This window comes from Metopolophium dirhodum, chromosome 7 (assembly GCF_019925205.1).
Source record: "Metopolophium dirhodum isolate CAU chromosome 7, ASM1992520v1, whole genome shotgun sequence".
Lineage (NCBI taxonomy): Eukaryota > Metazoa > Arthropoda > Insecta > Hemiptera > Aphididae > Metopolophium > Metopolophium dirhodum.
This window is the reverse complement of record NC_083566.1, coordinates 19,544,691-19,565,644: the sequence shown is the minus strand read 5'-3', so window position 1 is coordinate 19,565,644 and position 20,954 is coordinate 19,544,691. Positions and strand designations below refer to the sequence as shown.

At 28.4% G+C, this 20,954-nt stretch overlaps 2 protein-coding genes across 14 annotated transcripts in view; one reads left to right on the top strand and one right to left on the bottom strand.

Annotated features, from left to right (window-relative positions):
• LOC132948852 (collagen alpha chain CG42342) overlaps positions 1-13,823 on the top strand; it is a 111,517-nt gene extending 97,694 nt beyond the window's left edge. For 4 of the 13 annotated variants that reach the window (XM_061019523.1, XM_061019526.1, XM_061019517.1 and 1 more), the window contains 7 exons: positions 3,761-3,787; positions 4,017-4,070; positions 4,240-4,266; positions 7,189-7,224; positions 10,130-10,264; positions 10,450-10,657; positions 12,581-13,815. In XM_061019523.1, coding sequence (XP_060875506.1) covers positions 3,761-3,787; positions 4,017-4,070; positions 4,240-4,266; positions 7,189-7,224; positions 10,130-10,264; positions 10,450-10,617 — 447 coding nt within the window. In that variant the 3' untranslated portion in view covers positions 10,618-10,657; positions 12,581-13,815. Of the gene's footprint in view, positions 1-3,760; positions 3,788-4,016; positions 4,071-4,239; positions 4,267-7,188; positions 7,225-10,129; positions 10,265-10,449; positions 10,658-12,580 lie in introns of all 13 variants that reach the window. The other 9 variants (XM_061019520.1, XM_061019518.1, XM_061019514.1 and 6 more) reach the window with 8 other exon arrangements.
• Positions 13,824-14,949: 1,126 nt separating this feature from the next.
• Positions 14,950-17,163, bottom strand: LOC132948854 (peptidyl-prolyl cis-trans isomerase NIMA-interacting 4). Its single transcript, XM_061019528.1, has 4 exons — positions 17,028-17,163; positions 16,765-16,934; positions 16,155-16,274; positions 14,950-15,266 (listed from the first exon to the last, which is right to left on the bottom strand). The coding sequence occupies exons 2-4, from the start codon at positions 16,864-16,866 to the stop codon at positions 15,108-15,110; spliced, it is 381 nt and encodes a 126-aa protein (XP_060875511.1). The 5' UTR covers positions 16,867-16,934; positions 17,028-17,163; the 3' UTR covers positions 14,950-15,107.
• Between the last annotated feature and the right edge of the window lie 3,791 nt (positions 17,164-20,954).

Genomic DNA, 20,954 nt, shown 5'->3' with positions numbered 1-20,954 from the left:
ATTATAATTTATGAAACGGGTCGTAATAATATGTAACTGAATGTGTTTTTTCGTCAAAAAAATTTTTTATAAGTTTTTTTTTTTTTTGTATATAGGTACCTAATGTCCAAAATCCACCTAAATGGCAGTGGGGCTAAAACCGATACATCACATACATACACACCAATAACACACATACACAACACACAAACACACAAACATGTAATTTTTCGATTTTAATAATTTAACTTATAATATTTTAAGTATTATGTTAAACTAAAACGATTTTACAATACAATGATCTTATCCGGATGCCACGGAGAGTGGAAAATATTCGATCGGAAGATGATAAAAATAATAATTAAACCAAAAACCGATATACATTAAGTATTAACATCATCTTAATTTATCACATTAGCTACATATACCGATCATTTTTACCGACGAACATTTGACAATATTATCAAATATACGACGCACGGGGCTTAAGCCAAACGCATATTACTCCAGCGGGTAATGATTTCGGTCGGTTTGCCAAATGATTTGTGTCGATCGCACAGCTGTGGGTTTATTCGATTTACCCAACTTCCTCCCCCGTCCACTATCCACGCCAAAGTTTTTCTCCCTTAAACTACATTCAACTTCACTATAATTATTATAGTAGGAGACAGACGCATGTTTTCCGTAGGTACTTCCGCACGACTCCAACATGAGGCGGTGTTGCGATTGTGACCTACCTATAATATTATATTATATTCGAACAAACACGATCATATTATTATCGATCGCTAGGATTTAATCGATATGCAATATTCTTGTAGTCCGTAGTTTTCCGGATCCAGACGTCGTGTTTTTACGTCATTATTATCGAAACCAATATTTAAAAATCAAAATCTTCAAGATAATAAAAGTCCCACTACGAGTTTCATAATTGTTTCGACCCCTCACCGTCCCACCACCATAATTATTATGATTTATGTCATATAAGTTTAAGAAATTTGTATTTTTTTTTTACATATACTTGTATATACAATATTATAATATACGATTATATACATACAAAATGCCGTATCATATATTATATATATATATATATTTATATATATATATTTACAAATATATGGTATACTCACTCTTCCGAGAGATGCCTTTCGCGAGAAACGGAAATGAATAAAAAAAAGTTTTTCGTTTGTACATAATTTACAAGTATAATTATTATACCAAGTTTTTACCTATATACGCTGTTAATGGTGTATAGGGTTCAGAATAAATATACTATATAGTATCGTCTTTTGAATAAGTACCTACTAAAACAAAATTAAGGTGAAATATTATAAATGTATACCATTATATATATATATATATATATAAATATATATATGCCTACTTACATATAATATAATATAATTTGTAAAATCTATATTATATATTCATCGATAAATTATTATTATTATTATTATTATTATTGTAAACATATTAATTTATATTATATAGCTATCTTTTATTACGACTTTTGCGTGTAAAATTACTTTTTTTTTTTTAAATATATTTTATTCGAAATAACGATACTATTTACGATTAAAACTACTATGTATATTATAAGTGTATGGTATTATGTTAAATTTTTACTTATAATAAATTTAATATTAAGTGAATGACTACCGCTATTATATTAATACAATGACTGTGGTATAATATTATAGTAAGAGCGTTTTCCGCGTGTGTGCATCGTCGAGAATGTCACGAATAATAATTGCAGATCCGTGAGTGCACCGCAATAAAATGCACGTTGTATGTTATTTGTCTTCTTTTTATCTGTTTCCCTGCAGGGCGAATGCATTGTATCGCGTGCAACTGCAGCGTGTCCGTCAGTAATACTACAATATATACCTACTATTATATAGCTATTTCGTAAAATTTGCAGCTAGAGGGGTTTCGGGAAATCGGTAAATCGAAAATTGTGTTTGATAAACAGAATATGTACACGTTCGTCTATATAATATTGGCTCATGGGTCCACTATACCGGTTGGGCGATAATGGTTGATGTTCGTTAATGATCCTCGTTATTCATTCTACCTCTCTCATACACATTGGATAGGCACCTACCTAAATATTATAATATTATTACAATGTCAATCCGTTTCATCATACATTTTAGTATTTTGCCATCAATGTTTTATTCTACGTTTGATCGGGAAATAATCCACCAAACGAAATAATGTTGATTGATCTATATAGTCTATTAAAGTACATTTTAAGGGAAAATCGTATTGATGACTGTAATAGAAATTTAAAATTACTAAAAACAAATTGTAGCTTCCAATGTATTACAACGCCTTAAGCATACAGTATCTAATACCTACAGGCTATTACCTGTGTTTAATACAACATAATATTATACACATTGGTTTGAAACCATAGAATTGTTCAACCATTATTAAAATCGATATGATCGAAAAAATACCGATGTTTAGACAAAATACGTATGCCTTATACTGCGTTTATGTTTGGTAAAAAATATGTTAAATTGCAATTATTTTTTATTATAAAAGATTTAACATGCGCAAGTACTATGAATATATATTTTTCGACATTAAAAAATTAGAGATAACTGTTTGAAAATGGTAATAATAATTTTAAACCTAGGTAAACATCTTGAAAATAAAACTTTGAATTTGTTCTTAATTTATATAGTATACATGATAAATTTCAAATCATTAATAAATGCATATATTTGCTATGAGTATTATTATTTTTTTTTAATACAATTGAATAATAACAAAATATTTTATTCTTATTGTTTGTTTAAAATGTATTTTAAACGTTATTCTAGGGATATTTATTGATAAAAACCGTTTTATTGTATTATTCAGAATACTATGATAAGAGCGAATTATGTGCTAAATTATTCAATGTTTATAATAAATTAAAGTCAAAATTATAATAAATTATACAAAGTAAATATATATATAAACATTTAAAATAATAATTTAAATAATATTGATTGAAAAAATAATAATTTAAATAAAATTGATTGAAAAAATAATAATAAAATAATAGTATACTCAAATCAAAGGCGCATTAATTAACCAACTTTAAATATTCAAATATTTAAATATGAAGGTATTCGTTTCTCTACGAAACGTTTTAAATTATATTACAAAATGTAGGTACCAACACTATCTACAATGAGCACGTATAGGTAATATTTATTACTTAATATAATGCACTAATAATAATTAAATTTTGTAACTGACGTATGCCAAAAAAATTAGTACCAATAAAATCCTAGTGAAATAAATTACGTATAACGACGTGATGTGCTTTTAAAAATCGATTTGAAAATGTTACGATTATTTGGAAATCTGTAGTTACAAACTTATAAACGGCAACCAGTAAGAACCAGAGTCCAGAAAATCGGTCATGAAAAGTACAGTATAGTAATCGTACAAATATGATATGATACATATTATATTACACTATTTCCGGGAGAATTATCGATAGTCGTTAACTTCCTCCCGCCCATCATAATAATAATAGGTACCTATATAATATATATATTTGGTTTTATTAAAAAAAAAAAAATGTATTCTAAACCGACTTGTGGAATGCTGCATGTGTGCCTGCGGGGTGAGTACCTATACCTAATTAACAGTTTTTTTTTTTTGTGTGTGATTTATTTTTTTCTTTCTTCGTTCATCACTAACCATCATTTGCAAAACCTATCCGTATCCCAAATGAGTATACGTGTTAATAAGGCTTTGGTTTTTGTTATTTTAGGGTCCTCCAGGACTGGACGGGATGAAGGTAATTATTATAATACATACATTTTAATACCTATAATATATCAGACGCATATAACTCCAATCGTTTGGGCCTTTGTCATATACTCATGTATATTATAATAATATAATGTTGTCATATTATTGGTTTTTCACCGAACATATTAATTAATATAATTGTGTTATAAAACTGTGTTACGCCTTATACCTATTATGTTTCTGTCTCTCTATCGCTTTATCGCCTATATTTCTAGGGTGGTCAAGGGGAGCCCGGTACCAAAGGGGAACGCGGAGATCCTGGCCTGCCTGTATGTATGTCACACAATATACGCACAAACGTATATTCTATATGATAATATCTTGTGTAATATAATAAATATGTGTCCGTGTTATTAATATCGACGTTTGGTTTTTAATAACTAACACGGTTTTTGTAAGGAGATAAAAATACTTCCAGCTGTTTCTGTTCTGTTTTAGGGTACGGATGGCATTCCTGGTGGTGAGGTATAACATTTCAACTAAACAATATTAACATTTATATTTTGCTTCTATACATTATAACATTGTGTGACCAGCAGAAACCGTTTACTACGACCTGCAGAGAAAGTGCGACCGACTTGTTCGTCCTGATAATATATCCACACGTTATTGTAAACATATCAAACATAATTAATTTTCTTTTTTGTATTAGATTTTCAATGATAAACTCAAAACATAAAACGCAATATATATAAATACATAATATATTATTAAGCATCTTGTGTAGATAAGTAAAAATATCTATAGGAAATCAAACATGTATATCATGAGTAACTAATAACAACTGTCCTTTTAAGTTAATTTCATTTTTCATTTTAAATAAGACATTGTTATCACACCTATTACCTACAAGCTTTCATAAAAATCATTTTCAAATTATTGATTTTAAAACGTATACAACCAATATTATTCTGTAGCGATGGTAACTCGGAGTCATAAGATATTTGTTTTTTTAACGTGAGAAATTTTTTTAGTGTTTTTAAAACACTCAATTCGATATAAAACCAATTACCGTAGTCATTGTTTGTTGTGACAGATAACTTATAATATTAACGTCGATAGTCAGAGAGCCATTTTTTATTTTATATAAGGTGATATTTTATTAGAATATGAGAAACTTAGAAATGTTTATAACAGTAGGTACTTCGTATTTTTCTTGCTTACAATCAACATTTTTTAAATTTACTTCATTGTTACTTAAGTGATGTTATATCATATGTTAACTATAAATAAATATTTTATTCTGTTTTGTTTTTGAAAAATTGAATTAATTTTAACAGCAAATTACAATAATATCAATTTTGTAAATTAATGGAATAACTATTTTTGGAAGTATAAACATTACGAAAAATGATCAAACGAACGTATTGGTGGAACAGCATTGTAGGTTGGGCTTATAAATAATAATATAATATTATTGTCGTTGTAATCAGTTAATCGTGTTTAAACGGTTTCTACTGCAAATATTATGTATCACTATAATATTATGGTATTATAGTGACTCTATTTACAAATAATATCGAGCACTGTAATGCACTAACATTACTATCCAAAATTAGTGACCGAACCAGTCCAATACTACCGGTTTTATACCACAGATACCTATGTCCTATATTGTCTAAATTTTTAATATCGTACAAAGCTTCAATTAATTAACATCAGCTCACGTCCTCCATTCGTGTACCCTCAATAAACCCACAATTTAACCCGTCTAATGTGATTACCCACATTAACACTGAAAACATAATATTATGAATATTGTACTTGACCCATATTGAGTTTTGATCTCGGAATTTAGCTACAAATGCGCGTTCGTTTAACGAATCTCAACGATCTCGTCGAGGACGAGCGGTGATATAAACGTCGATATTATAATAATTACATATTATTATATTAGTGCCCTATATTATTATTCGTATTTAATAGTGTAGGTAATCTTTGGCTCGCGCATTTTCCGCATACTTACATTCTATTATTTTTTTTTCGATTTCCTTTGGGGAGGAGGGGGAAATAATGAGCCGATCATCGGTATACGTAATCGGCGGTTATCGGGGTCTGAACACCGTGGCGTTCGCCGACTTACCTGGTATAATGGTATAGATAATAATATTATGTACATATTCTTTATATCTATGCAGCGCATATTATTACCTATATACCTAACTATAATACATCAACAAAAAGAGATCACAAATAAGCTTTTGAGTTACGATTGCGAAACGAGGGTGGTCAATTATAATAGAGAACACAATAGTAGGTATGTATATACTATATATTATGTAATATGTAGGGATAGTTATATATACTGTGGGGTAAATGTACTATGTATATATATAGTACACGGTATGGAACAAATTAGAAAACAGAATAGCCCTGGATAACTGGACGAGAGAAAGAAAAGGAACACTAATCACAAAAAGGATCACCGCGCTGCAGATGCGTTGCTGTAACACAGCTTGAAAATATATTATTGAGAAAAAAAAGGGAGAATACAAATTTGATCTCGTGTATACAAAAGACATTGTTATCAGGTTTTCAAACGATAAATATTTATAAATCAATTATTGTTATCAATCATTATAGGTCCCTAAAAATTACAAACGTGATGTTATCGTAATGTATACTATACCTAACGCGATGTGCTATGATAATATTATAACCACGATAATGGAAATATTAACTATAATATAATTTAACGATCGCATTGTTTCGCGAGCAAAACTGAAACCGTATACGATTGATAAAAGTCGAAATGATGACATCAAATATCAATAGATATTCACAAATTAAGTAGGTAAATTCCAAGATCAAACTAACTACCTGGCGCGCCAATAACACCCGTTTCCCTCATAAATAATCAAATATTAAAAACAAATTCCATTTCTATATGTATTTACAATAATTTAAACAATAATATGATATTATATTTCTTGCTCGCTCCTCCGGAATGTGCATGCGCCGTCTGTATATTATGCATTTTTATACGCGGGTCTCATCGGTAAGAAGTTCGGTAAATTTACGTACATTTTACTCAGAGGGCAGTCACTGGTCTCCAGTGATTCAAAACGTTTAACAATTTTTATGTTATTATTATATTTCTAATACTATGAAAGTATAGCTAACGTATTTTAATAATTATTTAATTTATTTAATATTTTATTACAAATTCCACGGAATAATATTATGCGTGGGGACCTACATAATATTATTATCTGTTAAAAAATCCGTAATAACATGAATATTTGTATTTATATATATTGGTAAAATGTATGTACATTTTCTGGGTGGAATTTATCGGACTCACATTCCTCAACATTAATATAATAAGCGTTTGCGGATGTACTGCAACAGTAGCGTTTTAATACCATCGTGGCATTTGATTTTCAGGGTCCCAAAGGAGACAAAGGTTACAAAGGCGAACCTGTGAGTATATATAATATTATGTTTTACCAGTACAATATAGGCTAAGTTACAGGGAGGATTTTTTGACAATAATTGTTGTCGATATCAGCTCATAAGTCATACCATATTCTTATTCGGGAAAAAATTGCGAGTGCTACGCGTTTAGGTGAATTCACTTTTTGCCTGCCTAATAAAAATAATATATTTGGGTCAGTTATTTATACTGTGTTTTGATGAGTGTGATACAATTTAAAAATATATAAAAGTTAAAATTATAAAGATTAAGAAAAAATATTCTTTCAACTTAAACTTAATAATTATGGCAGACATTTCAGTTTTTCTCGAAAATTGGAAACGTGAACTCGTTATAGTGTTCGTGTTAGTTATTACTAATTAGTTATTAGTTTGTTACATATATGGTTCCAAAATTTTAAAATTGAATACATTTTTTCTATAAAACGAAATCAACGATAGATGTCGATGGAAAATTATGTTTTTAGTGAATCTAACCAATTGAAAAACCCATCTTTTCGTTTACTTGTGGAATTCACGGAGAGTCCCAAGTCTGTCGAATTGAGCGGATTGATAAAATACTGCTCAAACGCATTACAATGTTCCAAAACCACTCACTTAAACTGCATTGCAATTTTTACGAATTCACCTAAACGTAAAGTCGTTAATATAATTTAAAGAGGGGTCTGAAATTGTCAAAAAGTTAAAATTAAGTAAAAAATTATTTTAACCCATCCAATAATTATCTAATAAACTTATGTTGATTTGGTTAATTTTTAAAATAGTACATAAAAACCATGTTTATAGGTACATAATATAACCGTAGTCAATAATAATTCATTATTTTATTTAATCACATTTTAAACAATAATTTTAAATAAAAAACAACCAAACAAAATATACTCGATGATTTAAAAATTGGAATTGACACTAATGTAATTGCCTAAATCGCTACAGATATATTATTATATTAAATTGTGCAAAAGAAAAAATATTAAGATGCATTTTTAAGAAAAATATGTAAAGATATTATATAAAAAAAAATAAGTTGAACAGCAATCGCTATGTGACTCAGATAACTAAATTAATTATAATTTTTGTAACTGAGGTAAGTTAATATTTTTCTCCATCTCAATTTTAAACTTTTTGTGTTAGTTACACTGTTAGGTAATTATTTACTTAATGTTTCTTAACGTTGACTTAAATTAACTAACTCAAGTTATTGTCTCCATTAAATTTCTCACCTTTGATTATAACATAGATAGCGAAAATAATAAATTCAAAAGTTACGATATCATGTTACTCGAGAACACCGGAAGAAACATTTTCGGACTTACGGAAAACGTAAACTTTTATTTAGTTTGTTAACGTAATAATAACACTTATTTGTTGACTTTTGTACATTATTGTGTTTTTGATATATATGGTACCTATATTATTATATATAATATTTCTGATATGTACCCATGTAGAAGAAAGTCAATTTTCTTGTACTTTTTAATTAGTAGCTGACAGGTACTAGGTATTCCAAGAGGAATTAAACGAGTATATTTCTGAGAAAGCTAATAATATCAAGCAAATGTTATATATAATATCTAGAAAATCGTTTATTATTTATAATCATTTAAAGTTTAGAGTGACAGATGACTATTATTGTATAGTATAATATATATTATTATATATGGGGGACGGGGTGGCCGAGCGGACTAAGGTGCCGGTTGTGACGCACACCGGCGCTGGTTCTAACCTCGGTTCATGGGCGGCATTTTTCTTCGAGCAAGTCACGGTGTCCGGAGAACAAGTGCCGCCATACCCCACCCGTGAATGGCACATACCTACGGGTGTCCACTTTAAAATCTACCAAAAACTACACACACGTGTTTACACCTACTGTTCCCTCCCACACAGTTTACAAATCACCCAATGGCCTAAGTGGCCGCGGGTTAACTAATAAAAAAAAAAATTATGGCCAATTATAGGTATACCTAATATTAAATTGATACATATTGCCATATAGGTTTATAAAATAATTATTGAAAATGTAAAAACGTTTTACTACTATACTGTTATAATATTGGCTCTCGGAATTAGATCGTGTAGGACGTAGGTATTGTATACGTTTTAAGTTCGAATAACATTTTACTAATAAAATACTAATACTAATACTATAATATAATATGTATTATATAATACGATATATATATATCATATATGTATTATTATATGTACGCATACCGTTGCAGTATTAGATCCTAACATATAAATGCTATTATAAGAATCGACGTTCGGAATGATACTATATCAATTCAAAATAAGCAAGGAACGTTATATATAGCAGGTATTTTCCCCCGGTTTTCCTCCTGATCCGACGTGGTAGATACGTCAAGATCTTAGAAGAAGACGATTATAATATTATTGATAGTTCGTAATGTTATCCAAAGATTTATTATCAGTAGAAAATAGTTCACGAGGAATCACAGGTTCAGATTTCAACTGTTTCAGCGGTACTTTTTTTCGGGACTGCCCTAGAGCAGTGTTTCCCATTATTTTTGAGATATGGTGACCAACTATATCGAAGCTTCTTCTACCAGCTGACCCATACAAATAATTCTACAGTTGTATTGTATTGCACTGTAATAGATCGGTAGTATAATATTATGTGATTTAACCAATTAATCGTATAAAATATTTGCTCGTGAGTCCGTGACCCATTATAAACATTTTGTGAAATTGGACCGTGAGTCGTGACCCATATAAGTATTGGGAAACACTGAGAGTCTCGAACCCTCCCCCACTCCAGCTATTGCTCAGCTCATCGACGGCCACCGTGACCATATTAATATGGCGCCGGTCATCGACATCAGACAATATGTCAACATATAGGCTATGACTAACTCGCATGCGTCCGTTTCAGGGTCCGGTCGGTAAAAAAGGCCGGAAGGGCGACAGGGGCGACAAGGGCGATCAAGGAGTTCCGGGACTGGACGCGCCGTGCCCCATCGGACTAGACGGACTGCCGTTGCCCGGATGCGGTTGGAGGCCGCAAAAGGTACGTTTCGTCATATTTTTATCACGCCAACTATACCATAGTCATTAACATCGTCGTTTTTTTTCGTCTCTGGTGTGCTTTTTCTGCATGACGTACTCGCGCGCTTATCTATTTAATATTATTTGAATGACGCCCAATACCGATTGTAATAATAACATATCACTGTGTCCGATGACGACCGATAGGAACCGACGACCACGACGAAATCGTACAGGTCGCAGACCACCGCGGAACCGCCGGCGGACGATTACGACGAGGGCGGCGGAGGCGGCGGCGGCGACGAGGAGACTGGTGGCGATTACGGTGACGATTACACCGACGAGACGAACAATTATGACCCGACCGTGAAATAATAACACCACTTGCGTTTGTCGTGCCAGAGCTATTATATAGGTGTGATTCGTTCTGTTTTTATTAATATTATAATAACTAATACATTACACACGTTAATAATTTATTGACAGTACATTATGTTGTCACCCGTACAGGTGATGTTGATTTGTATAATATAACAATTCGATGGTTCTGAGCCAACTGTTGTAACTCTCACTTTGGGGCCAAAAACGAGCTTTCGACGAAATATCAAATTAAAAATAATTTTATATTGTGTTTAAGACTCCTCCAATAGTGTCGGGAAACCACCACTATTCGATATTTACTATTTTATTTTTTTTATTTGATTTAAACGTTGTAAGCTATAGAGGCATAATATGGAGCGCTACGAGATAGATAAATAGTATAAACTATATCGATATGTGTTATAAAAAATATTATTTTTGACATTGCTATCAATTATCAAAGGACATTTTTAATTTATCTTTAAAACGTTTAAAAAAAAAAATAATAATTTTGGGCTATCGGGTACCGCTGTACTGTACAGTAGGTTTCGAGTGGGTCACTACTACAGTGATGTATTATAAATTTGAATTCAATGATATATCATTGTATATTTGTATGTATGAAAAAGGATTCTGAGCAGAGATAGCCCGTTAGCCAATATTACCATAAGTATATTTTATCATATTAGTCAGCCCAGGGTATTTTATATAAGATTTATACTGCCATCAATAGTAATTATTTATTTTATTATTATTACTATGGTAGTTTGATTTAATTTTTGCCAATTTAAACATTCCATAAAATATTAAAATTTAGGTATTTTTTGGTTCCGGTACGAATTAATTTTAAAAATCTTTTATTAATTTTTCAAGCCTGCGCTATAAAAATTGAACATTTTATAAATATTTAAATAAAAAATTATTTGTACAAATTTAAATTTAAAATTCCAATAAAAATTCTTGTCACCTGTGTATCTTTAATATTTTAATACCAAGAAAATATAATGATTTAACCATACTCGAAGTAACTAACACGCTTTACAAGTGTGGGACGATGCATCACGGTCCCGTTATCTGATATTTTTTACGTGATTATTTATCATTAAAATTTTGCTAATGCTCATTTACATTCAGACATTCAGTAATATTTACGAAACTTATTTATCAAGATGTTGGAAAAATAATTATAAATTATAATAATTGTATAAGAATATAAATGAATATTGTAATTCTTAGTGAAGTATACGTTAAAAGAAAATTATTTAGGTACCCATTACAAGATAATATTTGTAGGAATGTCATACACTCATACCTACGTATTGAATAACAGACCTATTATGGAACATTAAAAATAAATGCTGTCTAATGTACCTGTATTGCCTATACATCACGCCGTCTTACAAATTATTTTTTCCCTCAATAATAGATACAATGTGTATGAAAATAATGTAATAGTTTGGCTAGGTATTTGTAAGACCGTTTCTTGCTACACTTTTTAGTATGGAGACTTGATTCGCTAGGACGTACTAAAGTGAACGGGATTCAAAAGACATATTCACAAAAATACTGTTAATCATTTTTTTTGTAGTTAAATTATAATATTTTTGAAAAACATACATAATAATATACTACTCACAAAAGCAGTAGAGGAAAAAGGTACAATTATATAACTCCTCCACGTACACAATTAGGATTTTGATATTGCTCTACATAAAGTGGTAAGAAGTAGTTCGTCAAGAATTAGCAAACATATTAAAAGTGAATATAAAAACATTTAACTCTCAAAGGTGATAACGTGTTAATGCCCAGTCTTGGATTTTGTACTAACTATTAAAATGTTGTCAGTGTGTTATTCGTCTGTAAGGAACTCGTTAAAATTTTCTTTACATTTTAAAGTAACTTTACACTGTTGGACTTGGCTAATGACATGTCTTACCAACATATTGATAATATATTTTTTTATGATTATTATTTGCAGAAGTTCAACGTCGACGACAACAAACTTTTTTAAACCAAAGTTCGGTGTACGTACCATTATAATATTATCGATCAACATCGATTTACGACGGGATCGTTGTGCACCGCAGTTATTACGTCATTATGTTAATTATATATATTATAAACTAGGTAAATGTAAATATATTTTATATAAAGACATACCTATGTTTTAACTCAGCGCAGCTGATGTAATAGGAACCATGACTTATACAAACAAATGGATTTATTGTTTTTTTTTTTTTTTTATCATGTTATGTACAATAATTACTATACCTAACATTATATTATGAATCCAAACCACATTGTTTGATGACCCTCCCTGCTCAAAATCAACTCAGTTCCTCGTTGGGTAACCATTAATTCCGATGACCATTTATTAACATCCGTTTGTTATTAATCTATGTATATTATACTTTGGAGTTTTATAATATGTTAAAGCCATAATAGTTTGAGTAGCATATTTTATTTATATTTTTGTATTCACAACAACTTGCTGTTAAAAATTTTAATTACAGAAAAAATGTAGTAAACCGTAAGATGTACATTATATTATATTTTATTACTGATCTATAATTATACCTTACAACCCTCAAAATTTGGATATTTTTGTTGCTTACTCAAATTATTTATCTATTTAATGAATATGTAATAACATTAAACCTAAGACATAAGTACCTAAACTGTGAAATATATTTCATTTTTTTTAAAAATTAATTTTTATTTATGCATGGAGTTTAAGCATATAAAATGTTAAGTTAAATTAGTAAAATAATTTTTATTTTAATCAAAATTGTGTTCATTTTATTAGAATAAGAGAAAAAAACATGTGTAAATTGTTATTGAAAAGTATAATATACAATATATATAAGAAAAAATTAATTATACCTACTTTATACAAAACAAACACTGTAATAATGCTAATAAATACATTTATACTAATAAAATAATTTAATAATATTAGGGTTAACTTATCTTATTACTTTATTTTAAACTTCACTCATTCCGTAACTGATTCATTCAAATGTCTACAGTAGAAATAATCATGGAATATAGAAATCAAGTAATTTAATAATAATTGTTTACACGTTTTATGTACATACAATGTTTGTAAAAGCAAATAAAACACATTTACATACATATGAATTTTGGAAAATTATGTCAAATAAACACTCTTGGTCAGCAAATCCCAACCGGAGATAAACAAACAGAATTTAGATTGTATGTTACTATGTTTAAAAAAAATAATTAATATTTATTTTACACATCTAATTTATATATTAGTAATTAGTACTAGGTAACCGAGTTTAGCTTGGGATTAGCTTCTTAAAAATTATATATTTGCTTGTTAATCTTAAAACTTTAATTATAATTTGCTGATTAAAATCAAATTAGTTATGAATTACATAATAGGATGACAGGCCAGAGTTTCTTGGCTGATGTAGGAGATGTATTGTACATTTCAAATAGCAACATTTTAGACTATAGAATTGGAAAAAACTCTCAACAAATCATCAAGCAAAAAAACAATGTAAAAAAAATAAAAAAATAATGTTGTTTGCTCAATAACATATGGTGTTTTGCTTCGGTAATTAATTAACAAAATAATTCTATCAATTCTATATTTTTTTCTTTATATCAATTTGTTTTCAAAAATTAATACTTAATCAAGAAAATACTAAAGTCATAATGGTTGCCACGATTATCAAGTTGTACTACTAACATGACCGAAAATGTGCAATTTATAAGAAATGAGACCTTCAACAATGAATTATCGAATTCCTTGCATCAAAAAACCTTAAGTACAAAATCCTGATGAAATCTTTTTAGCCATTTTTGACAAAAGATTTATAGGCACACATACATGCACTTAAGTATAAGTCTGTTAATACTATAGGATTATTTTTTTACTTGTCTAAAACACAATTTAAATCTATGAATAAAGGTAAGGCATATTTTAAAAATATTCATTTATACTACTTATTTGGGTCGTACACCTCTATTAGTCATATAAATGTCAAGTAGTACTCGGTAAAACAAAGGCTGGAAACTGCTTATCTATGTAATTATAGAGAATGTGAAAAACTGATACTTAAACTCAATTATAATATACATATTTTGATGAGTACTTAATAATAAATGGTAAACAAATTACCCTAAAACTAAAATTAGTCAATAATAATTCTTTTAGTGTCTATAATAGTTGTAAATTTATTTTTAGCAGCATTGTGTTATATGATTTTCTTGTGATCTGTGAATTAATTTTATTTTAACAATTATTGTATTAATAGTTTTGGTAGTTACTTGATAAAAATATAATTAATTGTGTAAGCAATAAAAAAAACATCAATATATTGTAGATAAAAATTAGTTTATTGCACTTACACAGTGACACATTTTATACTTACGCATGTAAATACATATTTTATACAGTTTTTCCTCAATTAGTAGTGCAAGTTAACACAAGTACTATTTGATAATGAACATAATGCAACAAATAACAAAAATTATCATTTTTTCCCTTCGATCATAATAATGTGGTAACCAAATTTAGTTTTAACGGGTGGGTCGGTATAAACAGGACTGGCAAGACTCGATACAGATAAAGCAAATGCAGCATCTTGAAATGGACCAACCATTGAGCCACGAATCATCCAGCCCAAATCACCCTGAAATTAATTAATACAATTACTAAATATAGAGAAATGAAAATATACTATTCTATTATAGGTATGATTGATGCCAAGTACATATTTATAAAGTTTTAACATTTTAATAACACTGATTATGATATTTCTCAAACTCTTGACCATAAAAACAAGTAATTAAGTAAATTATAAATATAAATTAATTATTTAGGTATTATGCAAATTGAAATTTTCTTTTGAAAAAAAACGTTAGTTTTTAGTTGGTTTAACCAATTACCTATCTATACAAGAATTATATTCTAATTAAAGTACATTAGTGTAGGTAATTTATATAAATCAGAAAAGGTAGCCAAAATAATGTTCAGTATAACAAATTAAGCAAAACTATAATTGTCCAAGATAATATGGGATGCAATATGTATGTATAAATTAATTGACTACAATACAATAAATTATTAAATTAAATTTGAATTTATGGAATTCCTAAAGTTATAATATTATTAATATTACTCAAACCAGTTAAACTCAATATGATGTAGGTATATTATATTAAAATAATATAATTGAGAATACATTTATTGTTAATTTTTTATGTAAGTATGTATATCTTCTTAATATTTTATAATATTATATTATGATAAAGATATTGAATTTTTATTGTATAAACAGTATGATATAAAAAAAAAATTTTTAATTTGTATTTTAGTACAATATTATAGAATATAGATTAACAGATTTATATAAATCACACATAATATAACAATATAAATACAAATATTGGCTTATATTCTTATAAAAAAAGTGAGTCATTTGAATTTTTGTTCCTGCTATTTTTTTTTACTGACCATAAGTGTAATAATATTAATGTATACATAAAGACATCAATCGAATAATAAAATATTAACTTACACCTTGCCTAGCTTTGTCTTCACTGTATAGTGTAGCAACTTCATTAAATTTTACACCTGCCTTGAGTTTTTCCATAGCTTCCAACACTTTAGACTGTTTTTCACACAGAATGTGTCTCACCTGAAATATTATATCACATGAGGTAATGTTAAAAAAAAAAAAGATAAATAAACAATAGTATTATGCTATTTATAAATATGTTATTTTACACGGTGATTTTATTTTTTATTTTTTCAGTGTTCGTCTTGTCTATATTACATGAGAGCATGGCATAAGCAGTTGGATACGTTAATACGATAGTAATATTAGTATTATGATACTATATTTGGAAGTGAAACTGAATGAAATATTTATTGACTGTAATAGGTACCTACTATTAAATAAAAAACATAGTCAGTCATCCTCAAAGTAAAATGATTCATAAAATCTTTAACTTTGGTATATAGGTATTGAAATAAATAGACTTGTCTCTCTATATAAAACAAAAAATAATGAAAATGTAATATAACATTTGCGACATAACTATTAGTGTTTAATCATTTATATTAGACTTCAGTGCATAAGGCATAGATTTAAGATTTAACCAAGCACCTATAATTTATTTTCTTACTTTAACAGCTGAACCTCCTTTTTTCTCCTTTCCTTTGCCCTCATCGTCTGCTTTTGAAGTGCTCTTGGGACCCTTGGTGTTGGCGTTTTTTTTTGGCGGCATAACAATAATATGGTAGAAATCAGTCTTTAGAAAGTTATGTGATTAGTTTTATTATTTGGCTGCTATTCCTAGATGGAGACATGGAATTTTAGAACAATAATTTATTACTATAAAAATAATGAAATTGAAAATTATAATGTAACTAAATGCTGGATACTCACAATGAATTTAAAAAATAAATATAGTATTATAATATTTTCATTCAACAGGTAGCTGGAAGCTTTAGTCTTCAAGACGAAATGCTAAATATTAAAACTTATAAAACGTATGAAGTACTCAAGTATAAACTCACAACTGCTCAACTATTATCACATATTTGTTATCCGACAAATTGATAACAATTTAACAGGGATAAGTGTTCAAATGTTAACCGTAAGATGCCGCCACAGTATAAATTTCAATTGAAAATCGAATAAATTAATAATATTATTATTAGGTAAAATATTAATTTAGCTATTCAGCCACCTAAGAACTGACTATTAATATTATAAGTATTTAATAATTATAAATTTTTTTTTTTACCACAAAACCATATTTTTGTTTTAAGAACTCAAAAAAATCTGGAACAGTCGAACAGGTGGGTAAATTCAATAATATTGTCATCTACTCGAAGGTACGAGTTAGGCGTATTTTAACTACTTAGTAGTCAGTAAATTCCTACTTTTCATGCCAGTTCCCATCAACAAAAATAATCGTATGTGGTATATGTTTATAATGTAGTATACGTTACATTACGTAATACGTATACTGGTATATTATAATATAATAATATATATATATATTTATATTATATTTTATAGTACTATATATTCTACCTACATTAGAAAAAAACAGTTAAGTGAAACGAATTTGGCGAGATAGATGAGAATACTACTATCATTATTACACTTATTTTTTTATAATAGGTAATTACTAACTGAAGATTTACATTTTTAAATAAATGAATGACCAATAGTAAATATTCCGATCTCTGGCGTCGTTATATTAATCAGGATAGTTATTTAGGTACCTGGTTCACCAAAACGTTAATACTTTTCGAAATAATTAGTGTTTATAGGTACCTGGGTACATTTAAAAGAATCACCTACTGTATCATTGCTGGATTAACCATTGATAATAGAAGAATCTATGGGTAATGGGTTTAACTAATAGGCATTTATTTATGTACAATAGGCCACATAGAGAGTCGTCAATTAGTTTTGTACTTTTGTCCATCAAGGTATATCAATTCAGGATTCATACCTACATTTATCTATGTTATGGTTAACTTTAATAATTTGAGTAACATCATTACATCAATGAAAGTATTTGGGGTAATTTGTATTCATTAATCATTAATAATGGAATAATTAATTACCTATTGAACTCTTAAAAACCAGTCTCTACAATATTGTTTTATTGCTCCATCGTATTTTGTCATGCCAAAATATAAAGTTAAAAGTAGGTGGTACCTACACCTTTTACTATAAAAATTGATATTGTTAAAAATGTAAAATGTATATCTTATTGACGTATAATTAATATTTGTAGTATAGTATTATAATATTAATATAAGTAAATGGTATAGCCTCCTTAGCACCTTTGATATATCTTTGACCTTTGTTATGCTAAGAATTGAAATTGGTCAATGTGCGGATACTTAACTACAGTTGCATCACGAAAAATTAAAGGTGATATAATAGTCACATTTATAGAATTAGGGTAAAATAAAATCTTTGACTTAAAACGCATCCCTCCTTAATTTGCCATGTAAACACAGAACTCGTCGCATTTTATCTGTGTAAAATGTGGTTGTCTTTAATAATGATTATTCATGGGGCACCAAGTTATCAATTTTCAAGTCAATACAAGATATTCAACTAGAATTACAGTACTAAAAAAAAAAAAATTGAAGGGAGGTGTTGGTGCCCGCAGGCAAATAGATTTTAGAAAACAAAAAAAAATTTGGTAAAAAATTTACAGTAGAAACACACATTACGATGTTCAACCTAAAATGCTCCGAAACTTAAACAGAAAAAACTATTTAAAATATTTAGTTCATAAAAGAATGATTATTCATGGGGCACCAAGTTATCAATTTTCAAGTCAATACAAAATATTCAATTAGTTACAGAACTAAAAAAAAAAAATTGAAAGGAGGTGTGGCGCCCGCAGGCAAATAGATTTTAGACAACAAAAAAAAATTTGGAAAAAAATTTACAGTAGAAACACAAATGTTTAAAAAATTTGGCTACAATTAAAATCATAAAAAAAAAAATTGAAGAGAGATGTTGGCGCCCGCGGGCAAATGAATTTTAGAAAACAAAAAATAAAAATGTGGAAAAAATTTTACTTTAGGAACACGCTTTAGGAGTACACGGGTACTCAGCGTACTCCCAGGTATAGCCGGTTAATATTGAAAAATATTTATACAAAAAAATCTACTAGAGTTAAAATCATAAAAATAAAATTGAAGGGAGGTGTTGGCGTCCACAGGCAAATAGATTTTAGAAAACAAAAAAAAAATTTGGAAAAAAATTTACAGTAGAAACACACATTACGAAGTTCAAAGTAAAATTTCCCGAAACTTAAACAGAAAAAACTATTCAAAATATTAAGTTCATTAAAGAAATCTTCAAAGGATACCAGATTGTCAATGTTTAAAATATTTGGCTAGAGTTAAAATCATAAAAAAAAAAATTAAAGGGAGTTGTTGGCGCCCACAGGCAAATAGATTTTAGAAAAAAAAAAAAAATTTGGAAAAAACTTTAGAAAAAACTATTCAAAATATTAAGTTCATCAAAGAATGATTATTCATGCGGCACCACCAAGTTATCAATTTTATCTAATTTTCAACTAGAGTTACATAACTAAAAAAAAAAAAATTGAAGGGAGGTGTTGGCGCCCGCAGGCAAATAGATTTTAGAAAACAAAAAAAAAAATTTGGAAAAAAATTTACTTTAGAAACACACATTACGAAGTAAATGTTTAAAAAATTTGGCTACAATGAAAATCATAAAAAAAAAAAATTGAATAGAGGGTTTGGCGCCCGCAGGCAAATAGATTTTAGAAAACAAAAAAAAAATTTAGAAAAAACTATTCAAAATATTTAGTTCATTAAAGAAGGATAATTCGTATGCCAGGTCATCAATGTTTAAAAATTTTGGCTAGAGTTAAAATCATAAAAAAAAAATTGAATGGAGGTGTTGGCGCCCGCAGGCAAATAGATTTAAGAAAACAAAAAAAAAATTTGGAAAAAAATTTACTTTAGAAACACACATTACGAAGTAAATGTTTAAAAAATTTGGCTACAGTGAAAATCATAAAAAAAAAATTGAAGAGGGGTGTTGGCGCCCGCAGGCAAATGAATTTTAGAAAACAAAAAAAAATTTATATAAATTATATTGTGGGAACACACATTATAAACATCACTCTAAAATCTCCAAAATCTTAAAATATTTAGTTCATTAAAGAAATCTTCAAAGGGTACCAGATTGTCAAAATTTGGAAAAAAATTTAGAAAAAACTATTCAAAATATTTAGTTCATTAAAGAATGATTATTCATGGGGCACCACCAAGTTATCAATTTTAAAGTCAATACAATCTAGTTACAGTACTAAAAAAAAAAATTGAAGGGAGGTGTGGGCACCCGCAGGCAAATAGATTTTAGAAAACAAAAAAAAAATTTGGAAAAAAATTTAGAAAAATCTATTCAAAATATTTAGTTCATTAAAGAATGATTATTCATAGAGCACCACCAAGTTATCAATTTTAAAGTCAATACAAAATATTCGACTAGAGTTATATACCTAAAAAAAAAAAATTGAAGGAAGAAATTGGAAACTGAAGGCAAATGCATTTTAGAAAACCAAAAAAAAATTTAAAAAAGATTTAACTGAAGAATACACATTACAAAGTACAAACTAAAATCAGAATCATAAACAAAAAACTGTTTAAAATATTTAGTTCATTAAAGAAGGAATATTCGTGGGGCACCAAGTAATCAATTTTCAAGTCAATAAAAACTAGAGTTACAGTACTAAAAAAAAAAATTGAAGGGAGGTGTGGGCGCACAAAGGCAAATGGATTTTAGAAAACAAAAAAAAAA

Excerpts from the sequence above, each read along its gene's own strand:
- LOC132948854 (XM_061019528.1), bottom strand. The coding sequence starts at position 16,866 with ATGCCGCCAAAAAAAAACGCCAACACCAAGGGTCCCAAGAGCACTTCA. Across the intron at positions 16,275-16,764 it reads AAGGAGGTTCAGCTGTTAAA|GTGAGACACATTCTGTGTGA; the intron begins GTAAGAAAATAA and ends ATAATATTTCAG. Across the intron at positions 15,267-16,154 it reads AAGACAAAGCTAGGCAAGGT|GGTGATTTGGGCTGGATGAT; the intron begins GTAAGTTAATAT and ends AATTAATTTCAG.